Source organism: Rhineura floridana, chromosome 3 (genome assembly GCF_030035675.1).
Source record: "Rhineura floridana isolate rRhiFlo1 chromosome 3, rRhiFlo1.hap2, whole genome shotgun sequence".
NCBI classification, from domain to species: domain Eukaryota; kingdom Metazoa; phylum Chordata; class Lepidosauria; order Squamata; family Rhineuridae; genus Rhineura; species Rhineura floridana.
The window spans coordinates 11,427,636-11,449,172 of record NC_084482.1 but is presented as its reverse complement, the minus strand read 5'-3'; the positions used below and the strand labels follow the sequence as shown (position 1 = coordinate 11,449,172).

Genomic DNA, 21,537 nt, shown 5'->3' with positions numbered 1-21,537 from the left:
GTCGCCCCGGACGATTGTGGATGATAAACAGTGTGAAATAGATGTTTGATTCCCAGACCTTCTTCGACTTTTGCCAAAATCTGTCCTGTAAAGTTTGTTCTCCGGTCTGAGTCAATTACCTCTGGAACCCCGAACCGCGGTATTATTTCTTTCAGCAGCAACTTGGCCACTGTTGTGGCTGTGGCATTTGTGGTTGGGAATGCCTCTACCCATGCTGTTAAAGGACATATCATGACCAAAAGGTGTTTCTTCCCTTCTGCTTTAGGGAGGTCGACAAAGTCAATTTGGACGTGTAAGAATGGTGCAGCCAGTACGGGTCTACCCCCTTGCGGGGCCCTATTTGGTAAGGCTGGGCCGTTTGCTTGGCAAATGTGACATGCTTTCACTATTGCACCACATACTGGTTGAATTCCGGGAGCATACCAGAAGCGCGTGATCGAGTCCACCAGCGCGTGTGTACCGTAATGGCCCCCATGGTCGTGGAACCATTTCGCTGCTGTGTGGTACGTTGTTCTGGGAAGGCATGCTCGACCGTCAGGCATAATCCATAACTGTTGTTTCAGGATCGCTCCTAACTCTGTCCATCGCTTCAATTCCTGTGGGGGTATTGAAACAGATACAGGCGGGACAAAAGCAGTGGTTGCCAACGCCAAAGTCGGCATGTTTATAGGAAGCAGTGCCGCTTGGCGCGCAGTTTGATCTGCCAAGGCATTTCCCAGTGTCGCAGGATCCTGTTCCTTGGTGTGCGCTTTGCAATGGACCACCGCTAGCTGTAAAGGTTCAAGAATAGTTTGTAACAATTTTTGCACGAGTTCCAGATGCTGAATTGGTTTTCCCCCTGCAGTTGTGAACCCCCTGTATTTCCACAAGTGAATATGGCAATGTATAACCCCAAAAGCATACCTGCTGTCTGTGAAGATAGTCACTTTTTTACCTGCTGACAATTGGCACGCTCTGGCCAACGCGTAGATTTCCGCTGCTTGCGCTCCCCACCGTCCTGGGAGTGCTGCCGCTTCTACTACTTCCCATTGCGTTGTTATTGCAAAACCTGTGTATCTTACCCCATTCTGGTAGTAGGAGCTGCCGTCCGTGAAGAGAATAACGTCCGATTCCGGTAGCGGTTCATCAGACAGATCCGGTCTGATCTGCAAGGTAGATTGCAATACTTCTACGCAGTCATGGTCTGGGAAAGGCTGGGGCAAGTCGGGCAGGAGGGTGGCTGGGTTCAACGGTCCACAGCGTTCAAACCGCACATTTGGATCCTCTAACAGTTCTGCTTCCAGTTGTTGCTGCCTCTGTGCTGAAAACACTTGCGTGGTACCTTTTCGCAACAAAGCCGAAAGTGCATGCGAAGTCCAGACAGTAGTGGAATGACCGAGGGTCAATCCTTTCACCTTAGCTAAAAGCAAAGCCGCTGCCGTCAGCGTTCGTGTACAGGTGGGGGTTCCACGAGCCACATTGTCTATTTGCTGGGAATAAAACGCCACTGGGAAATGACTGGGGCCGTACAGTTGTGTCAGAACTCCGCTAGCTACCCCTGACCTTTCATGGACGAACAGATGAAAGGGCTTCCCGTAATTTGGCGGTTTCAAAGACATAGACGTGGCTACACTTTGTTTTAGCAATTCAAACGCCTTTTCGTTCTCCCGGCTCCATTGTATCAAATCAGGAGCTTTATTTGCAGAAAGCGCATGTAGCGGTTTGCTCAATTCTCCACAGGATGGCAGCCAAGGTCTGCAAAACCCAATCAGTCCCAAAAAACCTCTCAACTGTCTTTTTGTCTTTGGGAGCGGGCAATTCTGTATGGTGGAAACACGCCCGGGATCCATTTGTCATCCCTCTGGCATTAATATGAACCCCAAATATTTAACTTTCTCTGATAACCACTGAATTTTCTTCGGGTCAATTTTGTGACCCCTTGAATGTAAGTACAACAAAAAAAGCCTTACCGTCTTCTCGCAGCGCCCCTGGTGTCCATTGGCAATCAGGATGTCATCAACGTACAAAACAAGAACCGAACCCCTGTTTGAGGTAAACCCCTCGAGGTCGTCCCGTAGACACTGACTAAACACCCCGGGACTATCGCAGTATCCCTGAGGAATTTGGGTCCAAACGAAAGAGCGCTGGTCCCATTCGAACCCGAACAAATGCTGCGAATCTGGGTGGAGAGGAATGCTGAAAAAGGCATTTTTTAGATCAATGACGGTAAACCACTTTGCGTCCCATGGGATTTGACTGATGATTGTCACTGGGTCCGGAACAACAGTGTGTAAAGGGATCACATACCTGTTTACCGCCCTCAAGTCCTGGCAAAATCTCCACCAGACTGGATCTCCGGGTTTCTTTGGGGGTTTCTTTATTGGCAAGATAGGCGTGTTGCAGGGGGTTCGCTGCGGCCGGATGACTCCTTTTGCGATAAAACCTTCAATTATGGGGCGTATGCCTTCTTTTGCTTCTAAAGACACTGAGCAACGTTTGGCGGTGGGAGGAATGGCTTTACCTGGATTCTGACAGGTCTTACTGATCATAGTAAGCCCACATCCGTATCCTCTGTGCCCCATAAATCAGGTGGCAGGTCAACAAGATCTTCCGGTAAACTGTGATCTGTATGTTTGTGTTTAATGGTGTTCCCCACTGGCACCCCCAAAACACTCATCAATAGACCCACCCCGTCAGGGGTGCAAGTTAAGGTGGCCTCCAGTTTACATAGCATATCACGGCCCATTAAAGAAATAGGACATGAAGCAGAATAGAGAAAAACATGGTTAAACATTTTATCATTGTATTTTACTTGCAACGGTAACGTTATACACATGGGCGTGGGGTTTCCATCTACCCCCATTGTCATTTTCACTTCTTTACTTAACCAACTACTGGATGCTACATTTATCAGGGAGTATGTGGCTCCTGTGTCCACCAGGAAGGTCACCGCCTGTCCCTGCACATTTAAAGACAGTCTGGGTTCTTGGATTGGGAGAGAAAGAGAGAGAAAGAAACCTGCCAAAGACATAAGATTCATTAGTCCCGCTCCCAGTCCCTCCCTATCTGTATTTAGTCATTGCTGGTTCACTGGGCGTCCGCCGTACTGGTCCCATGCAGCCGGTGTCTGTTGAGCGGCAGGTGGAGGTGGGGGCGGGTAATCTGCGTTTGTACCTGTAAAATCTGGGTAAGAAGGGTTGTTAGGAGTGTACTGCACGTCCCCTGTCCTCCACGGACAGTCTTTCTTAAAATGAGTATATTCTCCACACTGAAAACAAGCCCTATCGCCTTGCCATGAATTCCTCATCTGTCCCCTTCCTCTCTGGTTTCCGGCTCTCGGCCCCCTCGGAAAACCTCTACCCCTACCTCGAAATCCTCTATTCGGTTGCTGGCCTCTTATTGCAAGAGCCAGCATCTCGAAATCCTCCTTCTTCTCCTTCTTTCTACTTTTCTCTTTATCTTTGTCCCACACAAAATCTGCTACTTCCAAGATCACAGTCACAGCCTCCCCCCCCCATCCGGGTCTGAAATTCAGAAAGTAATCCCTCACCGCTGGCTGCGCCTGATGAACGAAATTGGCTATGAGGGTTGGATGGTCCAGCACGTTTTCTGGGTTCAAATTGGTATAGCTGCGTGCTCCCTCTAACAAGCACGACCAGAATTTTCTGGGAGGTTCGCCGGCTTCTTGTTTGATCGCCATAAATTTAGCTTGGTTGGGGGGTTTCTGTGACATTCGCTCTAAGTGTGTCAAAATCCTATCCCTATCGGTCTGCAACTGAGCGCAGCGAGGCTGCGTCCAGTCTCCCGCTGCCCAAGCTCCAGCCGTTTGCGCTCGGTCTGACCAAGCTCTATTTGTTGCCACTTCCGCAGCCCATGCGGTCTCCAATGTCCACAACCTGCTACGTTCTTCACCTGTCAGTACCCTTCTCAACAGATGCTCCACATCCGAGTACGTCGGATTGTGGCTTTCAAACAACCTGCCTAACAGTTCTCTGATTCTCCTTGGCTGTTCTCCAAAAGTTCCAGCCATTTTACTCCACTCTTTTAGATCCCACTCCAGCCAACTCTTTAGTTCCACCACCTCGGTACGCTGGATACCCCCACGGCCATCCACGTACGGTTGATCATGTACAAGCAAAGGCATCTCCAGCGCTTCTGCCTCTTTTCTTTTCTTTTCCTTTTTTCGCTGGCGCGTGTCCATACCCCCTGAGGTCCCCTTCTCTATTCCCTTTTCATCTGTCTCATCATCTGATACAAATGAAAAGGCCCCTTCCTCCGGATTGGGATCCCCGCTCCTGGGAGCTGGTAGCGGGTCCGGAGCAGAGGGTATTATGGAACGATTCAAGACCGTCCTTTTACTTGACGTATCGTCATTAAAATAATGAGGAGGGGGTTCCTCAATGGACAAAGTTCTCACTGCCATCAAAGTCAGACTATCCCATTTTTGCGACCCTATTTTCCATAGGAGCCAAAATTCCAATTGATCCGGGTGGGTATCCCCAATCCGTCTCTGCACTCCCAGTAGCGGAGCGGTTTCAAAGGATCCACCCCTCGGCCACCGTTCACCCGGTACCGACACTGCAGTCATCCGTGGCCACTCCTCCTCACAGAGCTCTATCATCTTTCTCTTTTTCAGGCCTCTCCTTCTCACTGGCAACTCCTCCTCTTGCCACAACATACACATGATTCCTAAAGGGCTGTCCTTTACCGGCACGCTCCCTTTATTTCCCATGACGTCTGATAACGGGTTTTTCCTCAACTGTGCTTTATCCCCAAAGTGTCAAACCGCCCGCTTTATTGATAACCGAGAAAACTTTCTCGTGGCGCCTGTTATCAAATTAAGGGCTGCAATGGCAAAAAGGGGGTCCGCACAAGGGATCCCGGGAGAGCCCCCAATTGTTAGGTCCAAATCCAACACGCAAGCCGCCCTGTCTACCCCAACTCGCTTATTACACCCGGGAAGAGTGCGGAGCTGAGTGCAAATGAAACCCACTATCAGAGATCAAGTAACACAAGACAAAAACCTTTGCAAAGGGGACCCAATACTTACAACCTGAAGCAGGCCAGCATGGGAACCTCGTTTATTGGTGTTCAAGGGTTTATATAGCTTTATCCTGAAGTTTACAATATCAGTTTCACGTCATAAAACACAAAAGAAACAATTGCTAACTGCCATAGCTTTGGGGCATAGGAAAGGAGGTAAAGGGGTACAGGGGGAAGGACAAAGTGGAAACATCAAGACTATCTTTCAGACTCCATGTCTGCATATTTCACATGTCCTTGAGATAAGCACTATGCAGGAGCAGACAAAGGCAACTATTGAGGGGAGGCCCAGCTGCAACCGGGCGCCCCCTAAATTGGAGACAGACATGATATTACTTTGCTTACATATCAAAAGGAGTATTACAAGTCAAGGATATGAGGGGCATAGGAACAGCGTTTGACATGTCTATGCAAGGTGCATTAGTAACAATAAGCAAGGCCATCAGCATAAATGTGATACAGAAATGCATAGTAGGGAAGTTTCCAGCTTAAACCGGCTTTTATTATGCGAGCCACTGGAATGTAGGTAAGGGTCAGGTCACCAGGAAATAAACCGACATTTTATACCAAAAGTCAAATAAAGGCCACTTTGGTTCTATTTCCCATGAAGCCCAAGCTGGTTTGGATAGGACAAGTGAACTATGGTTTCATGACCATTGGGGACTTTAATTTATCCTTAACAATACCAACTAGGGATGGGGGAGGAATTCAATTCAGTTCACAATTAATTTGCACTTTCCAAAACAATACACAAAAACAATACACAAAAGAGAGCTATCCTTCAAAATATGTTTTTCTCTGAATTTTTGCAAGTAAGGTGTATTAGTCAAAGTGCATAAAATGGTGTTTATTAGGAGAAGTTAGCACCAAAAGCAGATTAAGTTGCATGAGGACTTTTTAAAAAAACTGCAAATTGCTGCAGAATTGAATTTCAGATAGGAAAAACAACTGAATTTCAGATTGGAAAAATGAGAAACTGAGAGCACTGAAATTGGTTCAACTCCCCAATGAGAATAGGTTACAATATTTGGGGTTTTTAAACTTTATTAAAAAAAAGGATTGTAAGGGAGGACATGATAGAAGTGTATAAAATTATCTATGGTATGGAGGAAATGGTCTCATCCAGTGAAGCTGAATGATGGGACTTTCAGGACAGGCAAAAGGAGGCACTTCTTCACACAGCACACACATAAAGTATGTAATTTGCTACCACAAAGTCTGCTGAGGGCAAACAACTTTGATTTAAAAAGGGATTGGACAAATTCATGGAATTCAAGGCTTTCAACCACTATAAGTCACAATGATCTTAATCTTTATTGTTATGGTCAGTGACCAGCATGAGGTAGTCAGATAAAATTGTTAAAACACAGTACTATAAAACAGAATTATCAAAGGGATAGTTATAAAAGGTATAGTTATAAAATCTAAATCAGAAAAAGAACAGAACAGAACAACCAAGAATTACAAGGTGGCTAGAGTCAGTTCGTGGCAAATTTTGATCGCTGCAGCACAAAATCTGGCAACACTGGAAGTGATAAAAGTATTTTGATCAGAAAGAAGTAGGAGGACATAAAATATGTCTGATCATCCCAGAGTATTAGATAGGAGAGGTACAATTAAAGATCTTTGTATATCTGAATAGAATGGGCCATGTAGGAGGACGTGGGTCACTGTTTCCACCTCTCCAGGGTCACAAGGGCACTTGCTTTTTATGTCTGCCCTCCAGTAAAGCAGAAGGGAGGACATTAAAACGTGCCAATGTGAAAGCTCTGCGATGGTTTTGCACCGTAGTGTAAAAAGATAATTTGTGGGTTTATTGAAATGTAGCACTCTATCCATTGAGGCATAGTTAGAGGACAAGCCCAAGTCTTGTTGGCGCTCGAGATCAGCAATGAGCCTAAATGTTGACCAAGCCATATCATATCCTTGGGAAATGAGGTAGCCCAGGGAAAGACCATATAGCTGGAGCCTTTGAGGCAAGGTTTGTTTCCAAAATGACTGGAACTTGTCCCGTAGTGTTAGTGGGGCCAAACCAGTCGGAAAAAAGATTAGTTTCAGCCAGAATTTGAAAATAGCGAGCCAAACCCTGGATTCAACCTTTTGCAGGCCAGCCTCTAATCGTAAGACAACATTTGGGACACAATGAGGTACTTGGAAGACAGCCCTCAAAAATTTGGATTGTACTACTTCCAGAGGTGTAAAACTGGGATAGGGGCCAAGTTGTTCCATATAAAAGCTGCATTAAAGATTTAGGGCTTATCCAAATGGAGCAGGATAATCCACCGTTTCCATATCTGGTTTGTCAGCTGATAGTCCTCACTTTTCGCCTTTTTGTTCGCTGTTTCCCAATAAAAAAAATGTCCCACTGAAATTCCAGATTTCAAACAGCAAATCGCATTTTTGCCGGTATTGGAAGGAGCGGATTTAACCCACGAAAATGTGTGATACTGTGCGACATCATTTGGACGACCGAAAAATAATAAGCACACATAGCGCATGTGTCACACATTTTGCAGTCGTCTGGATGAGCCAGTCTTGAACAGCTTTATTACCGCTGGTACGTAATGGCAGCCAATGGTGCGGAAAAGTTTAATATGGCAGAAGCACTCCTTTGGGCTGACTGGGCAACATACTCTGCTTGGGCCTTCCGGCTGCCATTTGCCTGAAAAACAACACCCAGATACTTGAAAGTCTTTACCTGTTCAATCTTGTGTCCACTTATAGACCATTTGTATATCCTCTGTCTTTTAGCAAAGGCCATGACCTTTGTTTTTTGATAGTTTATTTGTAACTGTTCATCATGGCAGTATTGCGCAAGGGCTCACAAGGCTCTCTTCAGTCCTATGGGTGACTGGGACCATCATCAGCATATAGTAGCACTGATAGGTGCCTGTGGGCTAGCTTTGGAGGATGTATATTTAGGCAATCAAGGGCTGTAGGCAGTGAGTTTATATAAAAATTAAACAGCAGTGGGGCTAGTAAGCATCCTTGCTTTACTCCTTTAGAGGTTGGAACAGGGCTTGAAAGGAGGCCCTCTGGATTGCACCTAATCAAGTCACAATGATTATTTATTGCCTCCCCTTGTACCAGAGACAGTGTGCCTCTGAATACCACTTGCTGGGGAACACAAGTGGAAAAGTGCTATTTCTAGTGTTGTACCAAAGCCTTCTGCCTGCCCACGGAAGGACATTCCATTTTTTTGCCTTAGTCACCGAGCTTACCTTATCACTGAGAGGTGGCCAAGCATGTGTGTGCTTTTCTCTCCATTTTCTCTCCTGGTTGCCTGCACTTCCTGAGCTGAAAAAGGCCCATGGGAGGAGCTATCTCATAACCTATCTCTTCCCCGGCCCACAGTTACATTGCAGGAAGCCAGGGAAGCTGGCCACCAAGCACCTGAGACTATGATGCTCACTGGTTTTGCTTTTAAGGGAAGGCTTTTTAATTAAAAAAAATACTTTCTCCTCTGTTAGCATTCACTTCATAATTTTTTAAAAGTAAGAAGGCTCCACTTTAAACAGCTAGCAGCTGCCAGGCACATGGCAGGCAGCCTTCCTACCTTCTCTTACTGGTCTGGTTTCTTTAGCCTGGTTTTGGGACTACTGTTGCCCTGATGGATTACATGTGCTGGGACATGAACAGAGCCATAGAGGACTTGTTGATTTTCCACAATATTGCAGTAGCATTTGGTACCATTGACTGTGGTGTCCTTCTGGGCCTCCTTCTCAGAAGTCCTGATGAGGTGGCGACTGGGCTGTGGTGCTTTTTTTTTTAAGTCCCTTGGCCTCAAACCATGGCCAAGATCAGCTGCAAGGCTGATCTTGACTCCTATGCTATTTAACATCTACATGAAATGAATGGGTGATGTTGCTTAGAGGTGTCATCAATATACTGAAAACGCTCTATTTCTCCTTTCCATCAAGATCTGAGGTAGTATATAGGACCCAGTGTCAGTAATGGACTGGATGAGGGAAAATGGCAAAATGATAACAGATGACAAAGAAAAGGCAGAAGTCCTCAATTCCTACTTTGGCTCAGTCTTCTCCCAAAAAAGGGTTTATGACCCTCCCGGGAAACATGAATTAGAAGGGACATGATTGGAACTTGAGATTGATAGACAAACGGTCAAGGAATACCTAATCACTTTGAACGAGTTCAAATTGGCAGGGCCCGATAAACTGCATCCCAGAGTATTGAAGGAACTGGCTGAAGAACTCTCAGAACTGCTCTCTGTTATTGGACTGGTGAAGTGCCGGATGACTGGAGGAAAGCTAATGTTGTCCCTATCTTCAAAAAGGACAAAAAGGAGGAAACGGGGAACTACAGACCAGTAAACCTAACATCAATCCCTGGAAAAACTCAGGAGCAGATTATAAAGCAGTCAATCTGTAAGCACCTTGAAAACAATGCAGTGATTACTAGGAGCCAACATGGATTTATGAAGAACAAATCCTGCCAAACAAATCTTATCTCATTTTTTCATCGGGTCACCTCCCTTGTAGACTGTGGGAATGCTGTGGACATAATATATTTCGAGTTCAGCAAAGCTTTTGACAAAATGCCCCATGATATTCTGATTAGCAAGCTAGCTATGTGGGCTGGATGGAACCGCTATCAGATGGATCCACAGTTGGCTCCAGAATTGTACTCAAAGAGTGCTTATCAATGGTTCCTTCTCAAACTGGGCAAAAGGAACGAGTGGGGTACCATAGGGCTTGGTTCTGGGCCCAGTGCTCTTTAACATTTTATTAACTACTTGGATGAGGAGGTACAAAGCATGCTTATTAAATTTGCAGATGATACAAAGTTCAGGGGCATAGTTAATACCGTGGAAGACAGAAACAAAATTCAAAGGGATCTTGATAGGCTGGAGCGTTGGGCTGAAAACAACAGAATGAAAGTCAGCAGGGATAAATGCAAACCAAATGCACAGTTATAAGATGGGGGATACTTGGCTCAGCAATACGACATGTGAGAAGGATCTTAGAATTGTCGTTGATCCCAAGCTGAATATGAGCCAACAGTGCAATGTGGCTGCAAAAAAGCAAATGCTATATTAGGCTGCATTAACAGAAGTATAGTTTCCAAATCGCATGAAGTACTAGTTCCCCTCTATTCAGCACTGGTTAGGCCTCATCTTGAGTACTGCATCCAGTTCTGGTCTCCGCACTTCAAGAAGGATGCAGACAAACTGGAACAGGTTCAGAGGAGGGCAACAAGGATGATCAGGGGACTGGAAACAAAGCCCTGTGAGGAGAGACTGAAAGAACTGGGCATGTTTAGCCTGGAGAAGAGAAGACTGAGGGGAGATATGATAGCACTCTTCAAGTACATGCAAGGTTGTCACACACAGGAGGACCAGGATCTCTTCTCAATCGTCCCAGAGTGCAGGACACAGAATAATGGGCTCAAGTTGTAGGAAGCCAGATTTCAACTGGACATCAGGAAAAACTTTCTGTTAGAGCCATACCACAATGGAACCAATGACCTAGGGAGGTGGTGGGCTCTCCGACACTGGAGGCATTCAAGAGGCAGCTGGACAGCCATCTGTCGGGAATGCTTTGATTTGGATTCCTGCATTGCGCAGGGGGTTGGACTTGATGGCTTTATAGGCCCCTTCCAAATCTACTATTCTATGAAATAAACATAGTTAATCCATACAACACAGAGTTGTTGATGGTTCCAGATCAGGATGACCTAGGAGTAGGTATGAACCCTTTTCTGTATATTAAGCTTTCAGGATCTAGCATGGGTTCTACACACCTAGATAGCAGGTATAGGCAGGGCCACCTTTTTCTAGCTTAGCCTGCCAACCCAGCTATGCTAAAAAGCCGGCTGACAGGTAAGTGGGGGGCGTGGGGGGGCACAGACCATGGAAGGGGAGCAGAGGGCCTGTCAAGGGCCCATCAGGGGCTCCTGTAGCTCCAGGGCCCTCGGGCCAGTGCCCAACCTGGCCGCCCTTTAGAACCGGTCATGCCCTGCTCCATATCCACTTCCCACTGGGCTGTACCCAACTAAGAACTACTCCGAGTAGACCCATTGGAATTAATGACCCTAAGTTCGTCATGCCCATTAATTTCAGTGGGTGTGTTCTGAGCAGGACTAACACTGGATACAAGCTGCTGTCTGAAATGTGGTGGGTTAGGGTTACATGACAAGGCCTTCTCAGTGGTAGCACCTAGAATATGGAATTTCCCTCCCTCCCTCCCAGGTCTCTTGGCCTCTTGCAATAGGTTTTAGGAGAGAAGCTAAGATCTTTGTTTCGGAGACCCTCTCAAATAGCAGCCAGTGAATTGTGTGATGCCCAGCTCAGCTCTGCTGTCTTCCTGCTGCTGCCTGCACTATTGTTTTACTGCTGTTTTATATCTTATGTACACATCTTGCCATTGCGCATGCATGAAATGTCAGGGAGGGAGGAATAGAAATATTTAAAATAAGCAAATAATATTGCTTCTGTGTTTTCTTTTGGTCTGTGGTGTTGATGGTTTGTTTTGCTCAGGATTTCTTCTCATTTTCTCCCCCCCCCCCATTAAAGCAATCAAATAATTTTGTGGCACCCTAAAGAATAACAATGTTTATTAATTGTTTTTCGGTCTTTATTAGTCTTTAAGACTACGACTCTGTTTCTGCTGCAAGAGACTAACATGGGGTTCCCCTCCCATTAGTTAGGTAATGATTTACTCTTACACGTTAAAAACTGTTTCCTTTTCATATGCATACATTTTTTTTGGCTGCCTGTCTTAATTTTACTCCATGGAAAATGAAAATGAGAAGGTTTTTCCACAGTTGTTCTGTGAGGTTTTCTTCTTTTTGAAATAAATTTAACACACCGTTATCATATGAGTAGTCAACCAAGAATTGCAACATTTCTCTTTTTTGCTATTGCCACACCCACACCCACACACCCCTACAATCAACGTTCTGTTTCCCATCTGTAGACACCTCCCTGAACTTTCAGCTACAAAAGCCACTGGAGATCTGAGGGAATCCCAGCATCGCTCTCCAGGCAGTCGCAGTGATGAAGGTCCTGGCCCTCACCCTCCTCTGCCTCCTCATTGCAGTGAATGAAGCCAAAGTGCTTGAGAAATGTGAACTGGCTCGAACTTTGAAACAGAAGGGGATGGACGGATACCATGGTATTAGCCTGGCCAACTGTGAGTTTGCGATTCCTTTCTCTTTCTCTTTGTCACTTCATATTGGTTTTATAGCAAAGCTGAGATGGAGACTTCTTTTCAGGAAACAGTTTACCCCCACCACTTCCTGGCAAAATGTTCCAACTTTGATGAAGACTGGTATTGTATACTACACTCAGGAATGGCATCCAACAGGTGCTGTTGACTTGGTCATATGGTAAGCAACACACCAGACTTGGAAAGAGAGAAACAGGGATAAGAATCTTCACTCACTGCAGTTCTACACAGAGGTAAACCAAACCAAACATCTGTCCCTAGTAAAATGCGATTTTTAGTAATGAAAGGTACTGGCAATGTGGAGTGGAGGAAATCTAAATCAGGTGTGAGGAACTTTGACCCTCCAGATATTGCTGAACTACACTTCCCATCAGCCCCAGTAAATATGACCAATGACCAGGGAAGACGGGAAATGTAGTTCAGCAACATCTGGAGGGTCAAAGGTTCCCCACACCTGACCTAAGTGGACATTTCTATTTAGCCATAGGTTTTTTTAAACAAACAAAAAATAAATACAGATTTGCAACAGATAATATTGAAAGAATGTTTTTTAATTATTCTGTTTCAAAATGTTTCAACGTTTTTTTAAAAAAACTACACTCATAGTGTACTTTTCCCTGTCTACTTTGTTCCAGGGATCTGCACGGCATATCATGAAAGCAGATACAACACCGCAGCCGTGGGGCCACCCAACTCAGATGGCAGCCGTGACTATGGGATTTTTCAGATAAACAGCCGCTGGTGGTGTGACAATGGAAGGCGCCCAACAGCCAATGGCTGCAGATCCTCCTGCTCCGGTAAGCAACTTGATACTATAGGGATAACTAGCAAAAGGCCTCTGCAATTTCCCAAATAGGTTGGATCTTGTTTTTAAAAGAAGCTTCTACTACTTCTCCCTCCAGTTACCATTTTCCCATTTCAGCCCAGATTATTGATGGGGGAGACATTTGATTCACTTCACATTTAAAGATGAATCCACCTAATTTGCAATTTCTGAAACAATACATGAACCAAAACACAGCCATCCTTTGAAATCCACACTTCTCTGATGTTTGCAATGTAGTTCTCCAGCCAAGTAATGTGTAGAAAAATGCATATAGTAGGGTAACATGTGCACGTAAATGCATTTGTCAGAGAAAATCATACAAAAATGCATTATGTTAGAGGAAATTGCTTGCAAAATGTGTATGAGAAATTTGCACTAAAATGCTAATCAATTGTCATGAGGACTTTTTTTAAAAAAAATGCACCAAATTTGGAAATGTGGAGAACTGAACTGAAAATTGGGAAAATTAGATACTGAGGGGAACCAAACTTGAAAGGCGACGCTTTCTTGCTTCCTTGACATCATCTAGCATGGAGGGACTAGGAAGTGCAGAAGGTAAAGCCAGACTGCTTGGTGGACCCAGCTTATCACAAGTTCACTGAAGCAGCAACAAAAATGATGAATGAATGAACTAGGGATGGACAAAACTATCAATTTCAGTTTCTGTTTTTCTTAAGTTCACTTCTCCACATTGCTGCATTAGCTTATTTTAAAAAAAAGTAAGAGCCTGGATGAGAATTCATCACCATTTTAGCATGGATTTCTCCTAATATACACACTTTTGTATGCAATTTTACTTAGCATAATGCATTTTGTATGTAATTTTCACTGATATCTGCATTTTCATGTACACTTCCCCGTAATGTATACATTATTTGGAGAACTGCATTGCAAAATTAGGAGAAGTGCATTGCATTACATTGCAAAGTTAAGTGACAGTTATATTTCAGTTTCCATATTGTTTCAGGAAGGGAGAATTAAGTAACTTCACCTTAAATGTCAACCAAACTCAATTTCTCCTCCACCCCTAGCAACAACTCTGTCTTACTGGAGAAGGAAGTAAGAAACATCACTTGCTCCCCAGCTAAGAACTTTTGAATAAGAAGCATTACCTGTCCCTTAGTTAAGCCATTCTTAATAATTGCTTTCTACTCTTTGGGCTCATCTACACAGTAGTTTAGTGTGTGTTTGGTGCTACTCACATCTCCTTTAAATTTGCATGGTTCACATGATGTTACCAACAAACAGAAGCTAGCACACAGTTTTCTCCTTGTAAATCCATACTAACCCAATCCACTGATAATACAGAAAGGGGAGGGAAAAACATCTTCACTGCGCTGAGTTCCTCCTTGCAGACGCTTTGCCCTGATGCTTTTAGGTGGGTGTGTCAATCATTCCCTTCCCCACAGCCACTTTCTCTTCCTCCCTTCTTTCATTTCATTTCCTGTGGGCTGGCATGCAACTTCTGGCTGCTTTCCTTCATTCTGCTCACCTTTTTTATGTTGCAAATGCAAATGGTGTTATTATTTTTCTTTCCCCCTTTCCTTTCTTGAGGGCAAAAACATAACACTGCTCAAATAAAGATTTGTACTTCAGATGTATCATACCAGTGAAAATACAAATAATTGCGCTTGCAGGTTATTGGTTTTTTAAATGGAACCTACTGCAGCTGGTAGAACAAACAGACCATGTTCGATTGCCAAGCAACCAGAGGGAGTTGAAATGTTAAATTAGAGGGTGTGGTCATTAGGAAACTGCATGATTGATCCTTCCCTCAGTGTGCATAGCAAATGCCATGTTTGCAGATGGCACTGAGCCCTCACTGTGGATGGTGCAAATAGAAAAGGGAGGTACAAACAGTGTCTTTGGTACAAAGTAATGTTGCTGTGGGGATAAGCTCTTTGTCTCCAAATCTATTTCTTGAACTGAGGTGGGACAGCATCATCAATGCAGTGCCCTCTTCTTCCTTTCCTAGACAGGGTCTTTAACCTTCCATGATTACAGCATAAGAAAAAGGCATTTTTAACCTTTCAGCCATCCACGATGAGAGCTAGAATGCTTTGAGTGCTGCAAATTAATTACATAGATAACTAGTTCTGTTATGATTGCCACAACTGATGTTGAGCAGCTAGGACACACTATACACTTTAATGGTAGCTCATTAAAAATAATATCTTCCATATCTTGGGACAATTCTCAAATGTCTGAAAATTTTCTAATGAACTTATATGCACTAGACCTGTACGCAGCCCCCCTTCCTTCCCTGTTGCTCTGATTTGGGGGTCTTCAGGTCAGCCAGCCCTGGGTTTTCCTTGGGGTCACCCCCTGCTGCATATTTGCTCCTGAATAAGTTCAAGGTCAGGGCTACTGTTTAATTGGGGTTTTAAAACTCTAATTAAACATATAGCAGGGATAGCAGCAGGGAAATGAGACCTTGCATCTCCTCCTCCTCCCCACAACCAAGATGGGGGTCATTCTGCAGGGTGCTGTGATGCCTCCCCCCACAATCAATGCCTCAGCTGGACCCTCTGCTGGACAGCTGATCAGCAGAGGGGATGATCCTGTGTTAGTGATGCTCTGCAAACTGCTTTCTAAAGGAAAACTGTTTGCAGAGCATCACCTGCACTCTGCATAATCAACCCCTCCACTGAACAGATGATCAGTGGGGGTGATTCTGCACTGGTGATGTTGAGGAAGTGACTTTCCTTTAGGAAAACCACTTGCACAGCATCCCCCTTACCGTTCAGAATTGCCGAGGGATTGATCCTGGAATACAGGAAGCTGCTTTATACTGAGTCAGACCACTGATCCATCTAGCTCAATAGTGTCTGCACTGACTGGCAGCAGCTCTCCAGGATTTCAGACAGGATTCTCTCCTATCTGGAGATGCTGGGGATTGAACCTGGCAGATGCTCTACCACTAAGCTATGGCCCTTAATGCTGGGGGGGGGGAGTTGGCAGGCAGGAAGCTATGCCTATTTTCTCCAGAAAGACACAGCTGGGGTCTAAAGTAGGTCTTCAGCTTGCTTTCCTGCTCTGCCTACCTCTTCTTCCTGTTCTATGCCACACCCAAAACAGCCACGGATTGCTCTGGGTCATCCCACCTGTCCCGTCGCAATCCGTGGCTGTCTGAACCCGACTCTGCCAAGGCCCAAATGCCTCCGAAGAGGCCTAATTTGCCTCAGGCCTCAGCCAAACACAGAGCACAGCCCTAGTAATAATAATAATAAAAATGTCCACTATAAATACCCTCTACACACATATAACCCGGATACAGGAGTGAAGAACCTCAGGCCAAATGTGGCTCTTCAGGCCTATCTATCCAGCTCTCAAGACTTTCCCTGGGCCAGTTCCCCCTCACCAGGCAATGCCTTCTCTTGCCGGCTCTGCTCCTTGCCATCGTCAAGTGCTTCTGCTGAGCTTGAATGTCTCAGCTCATTCTGGAATCCTCCACTAACCAGCTGCAGGGTGCTGCTTCGCTTGCAAAGGAACTCCCTGCTGCCTGCAGGACTGAATCCTCTGCACACCATCTGGTGAGAGGAGGGTTCAGCCCTGCTTGTTCCTGTTCCATGAGCACAAAGGAGCACCTTGTAGCCCACAAAACGGAATCCTTCGCTCCTCATCCTGCTGGTGTCTGCTTCTTCAGCTTGATCCCTGCAGGAGAACATGCCGGAGCTGTGACAACCCATCCTCTTAAAGCCCCAGATTGCTTTGGGCAGACTCACCCAACCCACAGTGATTCAGAACTGTCTCCACCCAACTTGGGGGAAACCTGCATCCATCCAAATTCGCCTGATTCGATTCAGGATTTGGGATTTGGCTGAATCCATTGCACAACCCTAGAAAGGAATTAACAGTTCTGGGGCATTCGCTAGACCATCTCTCAAATGTGCTCTTCTTGACATATTTTTATCCAATATTTTGCAGAATGTCTTAATGCAATATTTTGCATAATATTTTATGCAATGGGGGTGTTTGCTTCATGGTGTTGGAAATCACCATTTTTAGAAATCCACAATTACCTCTTTTTCTTTCTTACAATCTTTCAACAGCTTTCCTACGTGATGACATCACAAATTCCATTGAGTGTGCTAAGAGAATTGTCCGTGACCCCCAAGGGATGAATGCCTGGTGAGTTCTTCTCTTGCTAACATCCCACTGCTTTTAAGATTCAATAACAGCTTAGCTGTCAATTGTGGCTGGACAGGGAAAGGTGGCTTTCACTAGGTTTCTATATAGCTGGCTCTGAAGATGCTTCTTCAGTAGGCATTGATGATGGCTAAAAGATGCTGCCTTGGTTTTAGATGGCTGGTGGCTACTAGGAGCAGTTAGTATCTCTCTAGGTGAGGATTTAAGGAAACAGTCTGGAAACTGAGCCAATGTGGAGTAGTGGTTAGAGTTTTGGACTAGGACCTGGAAGGCCAAAGATCAAATCCTGACTCTGTCTTTATTTATTTAGCACATTTGTATACCACCCCATAGCCAAAGCTCTCTGGGTGGTTTACAATAATTAAAAACAAATATACAAATTTTAAAAACACATTTTTAAAAGCAAGTTAAAAACATTAAGTTTGTTGGGTGACCTGTTAGGGCTAATCACCATCTCTCAGCCTAACCTACCTCACAGAATTGTTTTGAGAATTTGAAGCTGTTTCCTCATGCCCAAAAAGAATAATTGCAGAAAAGCACATATCTTTAAAAGACGCATTATAGCTCAGACGTCACTCCCACTGACTTCAGTGGAGAATACCCCCCCCCCGGGTAAGGACAGATAGAATTGCAGTCTTTGCCTTCAGAAAGCTTGTGTCCTCTTATAGGAAAAGATCATGGGGCAATTCTTAGCAGAAATATGCTTTTGGGGTATGTTTTAAGAAGACGCACACATTTCAGAATCCTATCTTGTGTTTGCATACTGAAGAGGAAAAGTCGAAACTATATGTCAGTGAGCACTGAAAACACATAGTTTGGCCCTAAATTCTCGTGGCCTTTGGCTAAGCAGTAAAGATTTAGATTTGGCCTTAAATTCAACTGCAGGCTGTTAAGGAAGAAGCAGCTTATTTGGTGGTACAGTTCTAGGGTTTTCATCCACTATTTCATCCACATTTCTACGCAAACTGTCCTGATCTCTAATTCCAGAACTAATATGTTCTACTTTGGATTTTTGCACAGTTCTACTTTGGATTTTTGCACTTTCCCCCATTTTCTCAGCTTTTTCTTTAAGTATAAAAATGTGTATTTCAGGTTAAAATGCAGGGGGAAATACACTAAAAATAATGAAAATGGACTGCCTTCAAGTCGATTCCGACTTATGGCAACCCTATGAATGGTAAGTGGTATTCAGAGGGGGTTTGCCATTGCCTCCCTCTGAGGCTGAGAGGCATTGACTGGCCCAAGGTCACCCAGTGAGCTTCATGGCTATGTGGGGATTCGAACCCTGGTCTCCCAGGTCATAGTCCAACACCTTAACCACTACACCACACTGGCTCTCCAGTGTAAATTGTATGCAGTTTTTAAAAAATAATAGTAGTAATAGATTAATACAGAAGCAGGATGGGATGGGCTGATGGCTGTAGACACATGAAACTGACATGGAGTGGAAATAGACTGATTCATCCATCCCTAACAGATCCCAGTTTCTGGAGACTAGCATAAAGAGGTTACACTGGTGGAGAGTCTCTGATCTTGTTCCATGACAAGGCCATTGGCCATGTTTGCTGGAGCTGAAAAGAGTTGTAGTTCGGCAACATCTGGAGGGCCAAAGTTCCCCAGAGGGTGGGAATCGGAAATCTTGCTAGAGGGGCATTGTGGGGTGTGGATGGCTAGGCTCTGCATTGGCCACCAATACTGATCGTGAGCAGAGATGGATGAAGAACACCACCTCTTACTTCAAATTGATTGCAAGGGAGGAGAGACCAGGGCACAAGACTTCATTTGATTCTGTGCGTCCTCTGGCCCAGTCAAAGGCACACATAATAATGGGAAGGATGGGCCAGCAGATAATGGTGATGCCTCACTTGGACATTTTCCTAAGCTTTTAAAGGAGATCCATCTCACCCATAGGGATCCACAGAAGAGCCACGTGAGCCTTTCTTCATTTGTTGCTCTCACCCTCACTTTTAGGGTTGCTTGGCGGAACCATTGCAAAGGAAGAGACCTCTCGCAGTGGACTCGTGGCTGTGGAGTCTGAGTTCCATGATTCTGAATGAGACCCAGCCTTTCTCTTGATTTCCCCTTTGATGAACCAGATTCCTCTCCCTCTACATTCAAAACTGAGCTTCTTCTTTTTATGCAAGCCTTTGTGCCCCAGAAGGTAGAAAAGAATGAATGAGGGTGGAAATGTATGCGGGGCTGGGCTGTGATTTGCTTGAGGTTGTGGGCTTCTCTGCTTGAAAATCTTCAATAAACTGAGCATAATAAACACTCTTTTCCTATTTGATGGGTGAATGGGAGAGAAAAGAAACCCAAAGATATTGCTATCAAACACTGCTCCCTTCCCCAATTCCACTGAGTCCTCCTTGGTGATCAAGCAAGCAGAATAATAATAGTAGTAGTAGTAGTAGTAGTAGTAAAATACCATCATCATCAGGAGGTAGTTTCTGCTGTGTCATAATACCTGTGCAATAGCCTCCAGTAACCAGCATGGGCAGGGTGATGAATCATTTATTTCTATCATACCTATGCTGGTCTCTGGGAGCTACAGTCTGTGTGGGTGCAATGACACAACTTGATCTTTGCTTGGTCTTTACAAAAGAGCAAGACACATCCCCTATCAGCAGCTAAAGACTCACCACAGGGCTTGACAATGCCTCCACACTGGCCTCCAAGAACCAACATTTATGCCCACACTACAGACATCATTGGCCATACTGAAGGCCACTCTGCATGCACAGCGTGAGGGCAGAACAACCGGTTCAATAAATACTTGAGTGGCTGCTCCTTCTCCGCTCCCCACAACATACTCCCCATCCTGACATCATTATGCTGAGCAGTCCCACCCCACCACACACGGCAGCCAATGACATGGAGCACGGATGGGGAAAGACACAGGGCCCCTGACATCAGGATACAAGGTGGAATTGGGCACATGGCTGCACTTGGGGTGACACACATGTCTGTTTATATGGTCTATGTGTAACACACACACCCGTCATTGCTATATCTGCAGGAGGAGCAGGCAGCTTCAGTCTGTGTTGACAGCGGAATCCCACCCATGGATGCACTAGGGTTGAGGGACGTTCAGTCTATGGGCCAAACATGGCCTGCCAGGGGCCCCAATTTGGCAGATAAGCCTGGTTTCCCCACGCCATGCCCACCTGCCCCACATTTGTGGCATCAGGTGTGGGGCAGGTACTGATCAGCAGTTTAAAGTGAGCTCCTGGTTGTTCTTCTGCTGGGGCCAGGCCAGCTGAGAGACACTGGGAGAGCTCCTTGCCCAGGAGAGGGAAGTGGTTTCAGTGGAAATTGATTTCCCCTCAAGGGGCTGTTTGTAAAAGGGCTTTCAGACAACCCCACGCTGCTCTTTGAACCTCAGAAACCGAAGCTGGAGCCCAACATGCCCTTAGTCCAGTGGTTCCCAACCTTTATGAGTGCGAGACCCCTTTTAACAGCTCAAAGTTTTGTGACCCCCTCCACACTAATTGTAATTTTAGTCTCTGTTAATTGAAAAAATAGTGCGTGGCAAAATCACATCTCCAAATAAACCTTTCCATAAAAAGTTCCCTGCATTTTCTTTTCTTAATGCAAAGGTCCAAGCAAATTGGTATCCCCCCCCCGCAACAGTCTGAAGATCTACAGTCCTGTCTCCCAACACCAGTGGGTTACAGTGTTGGTCTAAGATCCAGGTTCAAATCCCCACCCAGCCATGGAGCCCACTGGGTGACCTTGGGCCAGACACAATTTCTCAGCCTGACCTATCTCACAGGGGTGGTGTAAAGATCAAATGGAAAGGGGGGGAACTATGTGTACCACCTTGAGCAAGGTGGAGGAAAGGTGAGATATAAATGCAATAATAATTAAATAAATAAATACATTTCAACTGCAGTACTCGTTCTGAGTAAGAGTGTCGTCAGCAGCAGCAGTGTGAGGAGATGGGAGTCGGTGATAGGGAGTCTTCTTCTTGGTAGCTTCACCCTCAGCCTCCTTTGGCATTTGCCACATCTTTTATAGGCAGATGCCTGCCCTTGGCATGTCTGAAAGATGCTCTGGCACTTCAGCAAAAGTCCTCCCTTCTCATTTGGAACAAGGGGAAGGTGTCATCTGCAGTGGCAGTGGGGAGCAGACAGAGTCCAGGCAGTGAAGACTTTTTTAAAAAAACAACAGATAACTTCTTTACTGGTTGAGGCCCCCTCTGGATTACTTTGTGGCCCCCCTGGGGATCAGGGCCCCTAGGTTAGGAACCACTGCCTTAGTCCATACATCTCTTGCCTTGGTCCAAGTTCTCCTGGATTCTCACATGACACATTCTCTTTCACCAAGTAGCTCAAGCCTTTTCTCCCCAAAGCC

The 21,537-nt window shown here is 45.2% G+C and overlaps 1 protein-coding gene across 1 annotated transcript; it reads left to right on the top strand.

Annotated features, from left to right (window-relative positions):
* Positions 1-417: 417 nt before the first annotated feature.
* On the top strand, positions 418-19,633 carry LOC133382036 (lysozyme C, kidney isozyme-like). Its single transcript, XM_061621694.1, has 5 exons — positions 418-503; positions 11,958-12,173; positions 12,845-13,006; positions 17,088-17,166; positions 19,156-19,633. The coding sequence occupies exons 2-5, from the start codon at positions 12,038-12,040 to the stop codon at positions 19,220-19,222; spliced, it is 444 nt and encodes a 147-aa protein (XP_061477678.1). The 5' UTR covers positions 418-503; positions 11,958-12,037; the 3' UTR covers positions 19,223-19,633.
* The last annotated feature ends 1,904 nt before the right edge of the window (positions 19,634-21,537 follow it).

Coding starts and splice junctions, on each gene's coding strand:
- LOC133382036 (XM_061621694.1), top strand. CDS start 12,038: ATGAAGGTCCTGGCCCTCACCCTCCTCTGCCTCCTCATTGCAGTGAAT. Junction 12,174..12,844: donor TGGTATTAGCCTGGCCAACT/GTGAGTTTGCGA, acceptor ACTTTGTTCCAG/GGATCTGCACGGCATATCAT. Junction 17,167..19,155: donor CCCCAAGGGATGAATGCCTG/GTGAGTTCTTCT, acceptor CCTCACTTTTAG/GGTTGCTTGGCGGAACCATT.